This window comes from Neophocaena asiaeorientalis, unplaced genomic scaffold (genome assembly GCF_003031525.2).
Source record: "Neophocaena asiaeorientalis asiaeorientalis breed wild unplaced genomic scaffold, Neophocaena_asiaeorientalis_V1.1 scaffold308, whole genome shotgun sequence".
NCBI classification, from domain to species: Eukaryota; Metazoa; Chordata; class Mammalia; order Artiodactyla; family Phocoenidae; genus Neophocaena; species Neophocaena asiaeorientalis.
This window is the reverse complement of record NW_020172768.1, coordinates 1,582,370-1,594,096: the sequence shown is the minus strand read 5'-3', so window position 1 is coordinate 1,594,096 and position 11,727 is coordinate 1,582,370. Positions and strand designations below refer to the sequence as shown.

General features: G+C 49.7%; 1 protein-coding gene across 1 annotated transcript in view; it reads left to right on the top strand.

Moving 5' to 3' along the window:
- The window catches only part of HEPACAM (hepatic and glial cell adhesion molecule), a 13,697-nt gene that overhangs the window by 1,583 nt on the left and 387 nt on the right, over window positions 1-11,727 (top strand). Inside the window, exons 2-9 of the mRNA XM_024740764.1 lie at window positions 1,525-1,871; window positions 2,452-2,557; window positions 8,392-8,733; window positions 9,411-9,692; window positions 9,984-10,083; window positions 10,632-10,861; window positions 11,008-11,078; window positions 11,643-11,722. Of these exons, the coding sequence (XP_024596532.1) occupies window positions 1,836-1,871; window positions 2,452-2,557; window positions 8,392-8,733; window positions 9,411-9,692; window positions 9,984-10,083; window positions 10,632-10,861; window positions 11,008-11,078; window positions 11,643-11,722 (1,247 nt within the window). The 5' untranslated portion in view covers window positions 1,525-1,835. The remainder of the gene's footprint in view (window positions 1-1,524; window positions 1,872-2,451; window positions 2,558-8,391; window positions 8,734-9,410; window positions 9,693-9,983; window positions 10,084-10,631; window positions 10,862-11,007; window positions 11,079-11,642; window positions 11,723-11,727) is intronic.

The following is an 11,727-nucleotide window of genomic DNA, read 5'->3' as shown; positions in this document are numbered from 1 at the left end:
TTCCATCCTGGTAAACTCAGTCTAACCCAACCACCTGAACATTCTCTTGAGGTAGCTTAGTCTCTGATTGGATCAGTCTTTCCAGTTTCTTCCCCAAACCCAGCTCTTCTCTGAGAAGGGTTAGTGTGAGCATACGTGGTGTGGCTTAGGGGTCCTTGTGGCAAGGCGGGAGATGGTGTCCCAGGACCTGTGTGGCCTTCTCAGGACTCCCACTGGTCTCTGCACGAGTCTAGGTTGCTCTCTCGTCTGAGGGGCGGTTGGTGGCCCAGCTATCACCTGCACAGTGCGGCCCCTTTGCTCCCTGTCCTGCCCTCTGTTGGTGCTTTACCCTCCAGTACCTCTGGGTCCCCTCAAGGGAACATGTGGCCACTTTGGGGCACTTTCGTACTCTGCGTGGGTGTAAGGAGCCTAAGGTCATCCCTGGAGGGGATGTGGAGAACTTCGATCCTGCCCAGGTCTCCCTCTATCGCAGCTCTCTTTCCACAGTCCTTCAGGATGAAAAAGGCAGAGTTCAGGCTTTCTATTTCCTGAACATCATATCCTTTTACCTCAGACAATAAGCCTCTGGACCTAACCATCACAGGCAAAAGAGGCCATTTGTCTACAACTATAGAAGAACGCTATGATCTGGTCCACAGCCTGCTCTGTGATACATCAAAGGAGCAGATAAAAGAAATTAAAATATCCTTCTGTACCTTACAAACACTGGCTTTCAAGCCTTTCGTCTTGCTACTGACTCTAAAATACGATTTTCGATGTCAGAAGCTGAATATTGCCTTTCTCTTTTTCATGCTGAAACACCATTAACTCTACCAGAGGCAGACAAGCGCCTTGAGCTGGGTAGGAAAAAGTCACAACCATAAAGATGCAAAAGGAAAAAAATCTGACTTGTGTATTTCAGAATATTTTTGGAGTTCCTCTGTGAAGTTCAAAAGCAGTGCTTCCCACCTCTCCTCCCCATCCTTTGGCTCAGATGGACCATGCACTCAATCTTCAGTTCTAGAAACCTGGCTTACACAAGCTGTCTCCAGTATGTAAAAAGAATACTTTGAGAGATAGCTACTGAATTTACAAACCTAAGGTCAGCGTTAGAGACAATCAAGAAGGGAAGTTGTAAACTTTGGTCTCACCAAGATATAAAGATCCCTAAAGTAATGGAAAAGAAGAAGAGGCAGTTTTTTCTTAAAGTTTAAAATATCACCTCTGGGGCTTCCCTGGTGGCGCAGTGGTTGAGAGTCCGCCTGCCGATGCAGGGGACACGGGTTCGTGCCCCGGTCCGGGAAGATCCCACATGCCGCGGAGCGGCTGGGCCCGTGAGCCATGGCCGCTGAGCCTGCGTGTCCGGAGCCTGTGCTCCACAACGGGAGAGGCCACAACAGTGAGAGGCCCGCATATCGCAAAAATATATATATATATATATCACCTCTCCAACAAAGAATTTTCTAGGCACCCTACCGTACTAAATCTTCGTCAATCCTCTCAACAATTTCTACAAGGAAGCTACTGTTTCTCCCCCTTTTACAGATGTGAAATTGGAGAATTAACAACGTTGCACACCCATCCCCAGATCACACTGTTAGCAAGCATACATTCCACTGACGCCCCTCAGGAGAGGATGTGGACGTGGTAATGAAGGGTCAGGGTAGAGCTGGGGTGTCTCTCTTCATCACGCCTCAAGACTTGAGGAAACGGCTGGGCTGTAGCTGGTGACAGAACCCCAGGCTCTTGGGCTATTACCTTCATCTTTGTTCTGACATGTTCTAGGAAATGGGCTGGAGGCTGGGGAATGAGCAGAGTAGCTTCTGGAGAAAGGTCCCCAGCATCTACGTGATTCTATGATAGAGAGAGAAGCCCAAGCAACACCAGGACAGGTATGAAAATAATAGAATTCAAGCCATATTCCAATCTTCTTTCTTTGGGGTGGAACAGGAGTTTCCCATTTCTTCATCAGTTTCTGGAATCTCTCACCCCCCAGCTTTTGAAAAGCTCCTCTCCCTCCATTTTCAGAGCTTATTGAGGTGTGTCCCTGGCGCACACCCTCCTTCGCAGGAACAGGGAGCGTGAGGTGGAGACAGGACAGGTTGGGACACACAAGGTCCAATTTAGTGTGTGTCCCAGCCCAGTCCATTCATTGAGCCCAAATCCTCATCTCCCCCTGGCAGTGGGGCTCAGCACAGGCCGGCAAAGAACTGCTAGGCTGCTGGGACCCATCAGACTGAACCCTGTGCTGGAGATTATCTCCCAAGCAGATACTCTCCTCCGAACCCGGGATGTAGGGCTTTGAAACTAGAAAATGCCAGGTCTGAAAGAGAGGAAAGAACAAGTACAGCAACACACAGAGCTCTGTGTATTCAGAGAGAACTTGGCAGGGTTGTGTTCGGGCAGAGAAACTCCGAGTGGTACAAAGGGACGTGCCCAGAGTGGAGAAATCATGCTAATTGTGTACACCAGAGCTGGAGAACGCCACCCAAAATGAAGAGAGAAAGGGAAGCCCTGTCCAGAGCCTTCAATGCCCTGCGCCTCGCTCCTTTGCTCTACCTGCTTCTGATCCAGACAGGTAGGAGACCAGAGGGTAAGACAGGGTCTGGAGAAGGGACCCGGGGCTTTCAAAGGAGAGGGAGGGGAGAGCTGAGGGCCAGAATGCCTTTGGGGTGGGAGGAGGGGAGAATGCTCAGCCACCGTGGGAAGCGTCTCAGTGAATTCAGGCATTCGTGTTGAATGTATTTCTTCATTCTGTGTGCCTCCTGCCCGGCCCCTGCCCCCCATCCCCCAAAGCCTGCATGATTTTGCAGCTCCCACGGCATTCAGTACATTAGATGGAGGGCAATGAGCTGTTTCTGATGGGATGTCTTGTTGGCGTGGGCCAGTCCGGCATTCTTTCCGAGGGACTATGGTGGGCCTTGGAGGGGTGGGGAAATCTTGGTTTTGTGTCTCCCCATCCGCCGCCCTGGCTTCTCTGAGTGTGAAATAACAAGGGAGATGAAAAAAACTTTGGAGATAATAGGCCTTCTGGTTTGGGAGAGTAACACCAACCCATGCATAACACACACGCCATAGACACCTACCTCCCCCCACCAACTTCTTGGAGAAATGATCTTATTTGAAATACATGTGCTTATGTGCACACACGCACGCACGCGCGCACACACACACACACACACACACACTATTCCAGAGAGCCTAGGAATTCACGATTTAGTGGGGCAAATAAGATGCAGAGATCATTTTAATCAAATGCAGAAACTACTATGAGTCAGAGAGGCAGAGGGTTCCAGGAATCAGAGAGAGGTCACCTGCCCCATCAGGAAGCTGGTGCTGGAGGCACAGAATGGGAGTGGGGGAATGTCAGGGGAGGTCTCCTGGGAATGTCTGCACTGAACTTTAAAAGATGAGAAAAACAGATAGGTGTGGGAGTGAACACTATAGTTGGGAAAATGCGCCAAGGTCAACAGCTTGAAATGGTATCACATGTTAGGAGCAGCCCAGTCAGTCACCCTGCTGCAGAAGAAAGTGTGGGTGGAGTTAGGTGAGTCTGGTAAACCCTGCTAAGGAAACTGTAATATAATTTGCAAACAATGGGAGCGGGGGAGGACATTGAATGGTTTTTAATCTGGGAACCAGCAGGGCCCAGAGTATAGCTCAGATCCCTCACTCTCCAGTGAGGCATTGGAGGTGAAACTACAGGCAAGCAAGATAGGAAAGGAAGCCTGTATCCGTTTGCTGGAACCACAGACTGGGTGGCTTCAACAGCAGAAATGTATTGTCTCACAGTTCTGGAGGCTAAAAGTTCCAGATCAAGGTGCTGGCAAGGCTGTGCTCCCTCTGAAGGCCCTCGGGAAGGTTCTGTTCCAGCGCTCTCTGCTGGCTTCTGGGAGTTCCTTGGCTGTGACAGATTAACTTTAATCTTCACATGGCATTCTCCCTGTGCTTGTGTGTATATCCAAATTTCTCCTTTTTAAAAGGATACCAGTCATCTTCGATTAGAGGCCCACCCCACTCCAGCATGACCTCATCTTAGCTTATTACCTTGGCAATGACCACACGGCAAAATAAGGTCACATTCTGAGATATTTGGGGTTAGGACTTCAAGATATGAATTTTAGGGGACACAAGTCAAACCATAGCGAGGCTATTGCAATAGTTCAGGAGAGAAATGACCTGAGCTGGAATTAGAATAAAGAGAGGGGGAGTGAGGGATGTTGAGATAATATTTTGGAGGGAAAGTCAGGACCTAGTGATTTATAGGAAGTGAAACGATCTAGAGAAGGAGGTAGGGTTTCTGTGTGAAACCATACATTTAAAAAATGGGGCAAGGTTGGGAGATACGATAGCTAGTGTTGCACTCACGTTGAGGTTGAAACGCCTATGAGACATTTGTGGGAAAATGTTGAATAACCTAAAGCTGGAGGGTTGGAGAGAAGTATTTGGAAACTGTCAGCCAAGAGGTGAGATTTAAAAGAAGGATAATGAATAAATATTACCTTGGAGGAGAAAATGAGCTAGATATGGAACATTGAGGAACCCCAGGATTTGCAGAGGAAGGCAGAGAATAAAGCCCACTGAGGAGACCCAGAAGGAACAATCAGAGACACAGAGGGAGACCTGGGAGACTGTGGTATCCAGAAAGTGAAGGGAGTTGGGAGTTTCCCAGACAATCATCATCAAATGTATCAAGGAGCCCAGTATAATAAGGACCTGAAAGAGCCCATTGGATATGCCAGTTAAAAGGTTACCATTAGGGACTTACCTGGTGGCACAGTGGTTAAGAATCCGTCTGCCAATGCAGGGGTACACGGGTTCGAGCTAGGCCTGGGATGAGGAAAGACTGTTCCATGAGGTTTTTCAGGCACCAAGCTGATGGAGTGCTATCAACTTTGACATGTGTTTCCCATGGTCAGTCTGAGATTTATCTTCATTTCTTTTAGGTAGAGGATTAAAAAAGAAAAGGAGGGAGGTTTTTCTAAATCAGCCTGTAAATGGTGTCCACAACTTTTACTAGTAGTATTGGCTAGAACTCAGTAGTATCATAATTAATTGCAAGGGAGGCTGGGAAATGTATTTTTAAGATTGGCAGTAAAAGGGGGGCTGGACCATGTGGCCCTGGCTCCCAGAGATTTACCTTAATCCCTTGCCATACTCCCTTATGACAGCAATCACCAACCTAGCCTCAGGCAAGTAACACTTAGTGCTCTGAACCTAATATGGCCTAAAGAGTCTTTCCTAAATTCATCACAGCCCTATTCCTGGAACATTCAAACAAGGCTTTCCTAGAGGCTAGGATACTATTCACAGACATAAACACAGCATGCCATAAATCTAGATAATCTGATTTGCAAGATGTTATTCTCTGGGATCCTAGAGTCAGCCCATCCTCTACCGACCCAATAGGAAGAAGTCCCTTGCCTGGTTTCTACCCTTTTAGTCCTAAGATCACCTTCACATTGTAGGTGCTGTCTTTTTTTTTTTTTTTAACATCTTTATTGAAGTATAATTGCTTTACAATGGTGTGTTAGTTTCTGCTTTACAACAAAATGAATCAGTTATATATATACATATGTTCCCATACCTCTTCCCTCTTGCGTCTCCCTCCCTCCCACCCTCCCTATCCCACCCCTCCAGGCAGTCACAAAGCACCGAGCTGATCTCCCTGTGCTATGCGGCTGCTTCCCACTAGCTATCTACCTTACATTTGGTAGTGTATATATGTCCATGCCTCTCTCTCGCTTTGTCACAGTTTACCCTTCCCCCGCCCCATATCCTCAAGTCCATTCTCTAGTAGGTCTGTGTCTTTATTCCTGTCTTACCCCTAGGTTCTTCATGACATTTTTTTTCTTAAATTCCATATATATGTGTTAGCATACGGTATTTGTCTCTCTCTTTCTGACTTACTTCACTCTGTATGACAGACTCTAGGTCGATCCACCTCATTACAAATAGCTCAATTTCGTTTCTTTTTATGGCTGAGTAATATTCCATTGTATATATGTGCCCCATCTTCTTTATCCATTCATTCGATGATGGACACTTAGGTTGTTTCCATCTCCGGGCTAGCAGATGCGAGGCAGGAAATCCCATCTAAATTATCACAGAAACTAAGAGCCGGAGAAATCTTAAGGATCATGTAGCCAAACGATTTCAGCCTGATACACAGAGCCATAAGGATTCCTAGCGGCAGCCCAAGGTACTGGGGAGGACAGGGCTCTGGCCCTCACCACCTCTTTGACCAAATCAGGTGAACTAGAACTAAATTTCATTTCTTTTCAATTTCTATAAAGTTTTGTGGGAACAAAAATTAATTAAAAATTTTTGAAAATAGTTGATTTTGTCCATTCTAACTCCTGCCAATTGAGACTCCTCTCAGTAACAAGTATATAATATTCATACATATGGTGGCTTTCATCATTAAAGTAGTCTCTTCCATGCTTAAGGTTTTATGATTGTAACATCCTTGACAGGTGATGGATCATAGAATGTCAGGGTGGAGAAGGCCCCTAGAGATCATCTGGTCCCACCACCTCACTATTCAGAGGAGGAAATGGAAGCACAAGGAGGTGAAAGAAGAGTCAATTGGCGTTTCCTTGACCAATTCCATAGATGATAAGCTCATTACTTAACAATGCATTTGCTCCCAAAATGGACTGGATATGTTTTTAAATTAAATTTGCTTTGGGCTTCCCTGGTGGCGCAGTGGTTGAGAGTCCGCCTGCCGATGCAGGGGACGAGGGTTCATGCCCCGGTCTGGGAAGATCCCACATGTCGTGGAGCGGCTGGGTCCGTGAGCCACGGCTGCTGAGCCTGTGCGTCCAGAGCCTGTGCTCCACAACGGGAGAGGCCACAACAGTGAGAGGCCCGCGTACCGCAGAAAAAAAGAAAAAAAAAAATTTGCTTCGATCTCCACAACTAACCTTTTAGTTCCATTGCCTCCTGGTTTGGTCTGGGTCCTCGAGATACAAGGAGAGGAATAGGGATTGGAAAGGTACAGCTCACCTTCCCCAAATCTACACTGCAGCAGTAGCAGAGTGGGAAATAGGGGTGAGAAAGAAGGAGGGAACTTCAGAGGCAATGACAGTCAAAGGAAGCAGCTGGGGGTGCAGAGGAACGGAGAACCTGACATGTATGTGTCTATTCAGCTAAACTCAGTCCTGTTCCTAGCTGACATCCTCTCCAGAAGACCCCTCCCTCAGGTGGCTGTATTGCTCTGCAAGGCCAGGTACAAGGCCAACGAGCAGCATCTGTTCAGGCCCCAAAGTTCCTAAAAGATCTCTGAAATGTGAGATGTGTCTCTGGATGGGGCTGCCATTGGACAAGATGGTAAAATCCCAGAACTAACTACAGGGCTGGAACAAACCATGAGACCATCTCGTTACCACTCATTTGACCTGTGGGAAATCTGAGCCCTGAACAGATAAGCAACTTCTCCCAGGTCCTAAGTCAACAATAGGACCCCGATCTCTGATGCTCAATCCTGTGTTCTCTCCCCTACACCACAATAACTGACATACATATCATGCTTTTGCACTGTGAACTGGATAAGACACTTGCTCTTGTTATCGTTATGATCCTTATTTTCTAAAAGAGAAGAGTGAGGCCTAGAAGGATGACTTGCCCAAATTCTCACAGCCAGTAAGCAGTGGAGCCCAATCTTACAAGGTCTTCTGACTCCAAGCTCTTTGCTTGACCTGTCCCAGATCCCTCTTCCATAGGGGATGCAAATTGGGCTGGAGTTTGGGTGAATCTCCACGACTGTTCTGCCCTGGGCAGGCCTAGTATGATGCTACGTGCAGCTGGGACAAGGATAGGGGAGGCTCTTGGTATGACCGGAGAGTTGTCCAGTTGTCCTCAGGCCCCTAAACTTGCCCTCTACTGGCACTGTCTCACGACACCCTCCTTTCTTTGGGAATCTACATTTCCATGCTTTCTCCATCCCTCACTTTCCCAATGCCCAATTAAGGAGAAAATCTGACAAATTCACTCTAGGGTCTAATGACCTATAAGTTTCAGGGGGTAGGGATGTTTGTCAGTTTTGCTCACTGATATATCCTGGGGACAAAGAACAGTGCCTGGCACATGGGGAGTCTCAATACATATTTCCATAAATGGGCCACATAAGGTATGGGTTACCTGGAATCTTCCTCAAGAGGAAGGCGATAGGGAAAACCGCCAGAGGCAGAGGTCCAGATTGAAGAAGGATCGAGGGCAAAGGGATGGGTGTGAGGGACGACAGGGGAGCGGAGGGGCCAGAGCTACAGTTGAAGGGTAAGAAGGAAGGACTGACAGGGAGTGAAGGGTTCAGAAGGGTGAGGCATGAAGAGACCAGAGGACTCGAAGATGGGAGTGAGGTTAGGAGCCAGGGCCTGACGCTGCCCTCACCTCGTGGGTCTCTGTCCACAGAGCCCCTGGAGGGGGTGAACATCACCAGCCCGGTGCACCTGATCCATGGCACAGTGGGGAAGGCGGCCCTGCTTTCTGTGCAGTACAGCAGCACCAGCAGTGACAAACCCGTTGTCAAGTGGCAGCTGAAGCGGGACAAGCCAGTGACCGTGGTTCAGTCCATCGGCACCGAGGTCATCGGTACCCTGCGGCCCGACTACCGAGACCGCATCCGCCTCTTTGAAAACGGCTCCCTGCTTCTCAGCGACCTGCAGCTGGCCGATGAGGGCACCTATGAGGTTGAGATCTCTATCACCGATGACACCTTCACTGGAGAGAAGACCATCAACCTCACTGTAGATGGTAAAGTCTCTGGCAGGGAAGGAGGCGGGACTGGTGACTGGGACTGGGGCCACGTCCACCCAGTACATTAGCTAGACCCCAGGAAAACCCACACAAAAGCCGCTTGGGAGTGAGCCAACTGGAATGTTAGAGGTTGGCAGATAGGCCATAGCTAACACGTATACAGCGCTTACTACGTGCCAGAAACGATTGTAAAATGCTTTGCCTATATTGACTCATGTCATGCTCATAATAATCTAGGGATAGTTAATATCATGGACCCCATTTTGCAGATGAGGAAACTGGGGCATAAGTTCAGGCAGCTAGTAAGTGGTAGAGCCAATATTTGAACCTATTTCGACCTAAGCTTAGCCCAACAAAAATATGTTCCAGGCTGGGTCAGTTTAAGACATCTTGGAAAGGTATGCGGGAAGAAGGGAAGGGAAGGTCCACGAGGGCAGGGACCATAGCTATCTTGTTCGGCATTGTACTCCCTGTGCTCAGTATGTGCTCAATAAACAGTGGGTAAATAAATGAGTGAGTGGATGTATGGATGGATGGGTGGATGGATGGTGGTAAAGAGCTGGAGTGATGATCTCTCAATACCGCAGACTGAGTTGGAAGGTAGGCAGTTAAGAAGGGGAAGGGAGATGCTTTTTGGCCTGTGGCTCACAGGCTCCCCCCACCCCCGGGCTCAGTGCCCATTTCGAGGCCCCAGGTGTTAGTGGCTTCGACCACGGTGCTGGAGCTCAGCGAGGCCTTTACCCTGAACTGCTCGCACGAGAATGGCACCAAGCCCAGCTACACATGGCTGAAGGACGGCAAGCCCCTCCTCAACGACTCGCGGATGCTCCTGTCCCCCGACCAAAAGGTGCTCACCATCACCCGCGTGCTCATGGAGGACGATGACCTGTACAGCTGTGTGGTGGAGAACCCCATCAGCCAGGGCCGCAGCCTGCCCGTCAAGATCACCGTGTACAGTGAGTTTCCCGCTGCCCTCCCTTGGGACTCAAAGCCCTGAGAGGCAGGTGCCCATGAGAGGCTAAGGACATCCCAGACAGAGTGCCACTGGAGAGGGAGAGAGGCAGAGATGGGCCAGCTCTCCCTGGAGGACAGCCACAGGTAGGAAGTGAGCTCTGGGCAAGGTCCACCACTGGCCAGCCATGCTGCCTGGGGTTCCTTTTCTATTTCTTCAGCCGCAGGAAGCTCTCTTCACCACACCTCCTGCCCCCTCTGAAGTCTCTCCCCACTCTCTGCCTCTCTCTCCCTAGGAAGAAGCTCCCTCTACATAATCTTGTCCACAGGAGGCATCTTCCTCCTTGTGACCTTGGTGACAGTCTGTGCCTGCTGGAAACCGTCCAAAAAGTCTGGGTAACTCTCCAAGTTCCTCTCCCTGAGCACCTGAATCCTTCAACCCATCCCAGCCCCAAGCTCTGTTCTTTCCTTCGTCTCTTTAAACGCCTTTCCTCCCAGGGCCCCGCACCTCTTCCCAGGATATCCATCTTACCACTGCATGTGTTGTATATGGAACCACATTTTGTGCTCACAACCCTGACAGCCCCAGCATGATGAATACTGGTTTCACTTACACGGCACCTTTTGTGAGCCAGGCACTGTGTTTGTGGTTAGGGTGTTACCTTTAAATGTGATTATCTGCAGCTTACAGACAACGACCCGAGACTCGGATTAGTTAAATGACTAGCCCAGTCACAATGCTAGGGACAGACTCAGGAGGCAAACCTAGATGGGACGCATCCCAAAGCTCCGGACTACTCCCCCTCCCACCGCACTCAGCCCGTCTTCCTGCTACAAGGCCTCGTTTATGGCCATCAGATTCCCCCCCGCCGTGTCCTCGCCCCCAGAACTTCTCCTGCTCACACTCGACAGCTCTGTTCACAGGGTGCTGGGTTGATTTGCAGGAAGAAGAGGAAGCTGGAGAAGCAAAACTCCCTGGAATATATGGATCAGAATGATGACCACCTGAAAGCAGAAGGTGAACTCCCAGCCACGCACTCACCCGTCCCATCTTCACTCAGATCAGTAAGCTGCTGGGAAAAGGCCGAAATGGGCGACAAGGAAGCCAGCTCTGCAGGGCCCCTTCCTGCACCAACTGCACGAAGACTGCAGAGCAGGGAGAGGAGCGGCCAAGGTAGGACCTCAGGTATTCCGGACCATTTGGTGGAGGCTGGCTTCCCGATGGCCTTAGCTGGCCATCGGGAAGCAAAGAGTGTAGGTGCTGGCTGGTGGAAAGGGTTCTGTACCTGGGCCAGCCACCCCATTCTTTGCTCCGTGCAGCAGACACCCTCCCACGGAGTGGAGAGCAGGAGCGGAAGAACCCCATGGCACTCTACATCCTGAAGGACAAGGTGAGCAGCTTCAGGCTGGGCGCCCCACAAACACTCCACCAGCCCCTACCATGTTCTGGTATTACATAGCCATACCATATTGGTATACCTTTCTAGGACTCAGAATAACCCTGAGAAATATTTGTGTCATCCCCACTTTAGAGATGAGAAAAATACGGCTGACAGGGGTGAAATGACTTGCCCAGGATCAAACAAGTAAATCAGTGGCAAATCTAGGCTTCAAACCCAGGTCTTTGGACACTGTTTCTGGTGATTTCCCTACTATTCCATAAACCAACTCTGTCCCATGCTGTCCAAGGCAGGTGGAAGGTGCAGAGTAAGTGGAGAAAGCACTCAAACTAATGCATTTCAACATTTAATGAGCACCTATTATGTGCCAGGCACCACGTCAAGTGTCCTGTGTTGCAAGCAAAAACAGACCTACGCCTGCAGCCCTCCAGGCAGTCGGAGTGTGGAGGGAACTATGTCCCCTCCACCTCGGTATTCCCAGCGCCCTGGAACAGCAGGCGCGCTCCCGGCCCTGGCCGGCTGTCCGCTGACCCCTCGCGGCACGTGTCCTTGCAGGACTCCCCGGAGCACGAGGAGAACCCCGCCCCGGAGCCTCGGAGCGCGACTGAGCCCGGCCCGCCCGGCTACTCCGTGTCGCCTG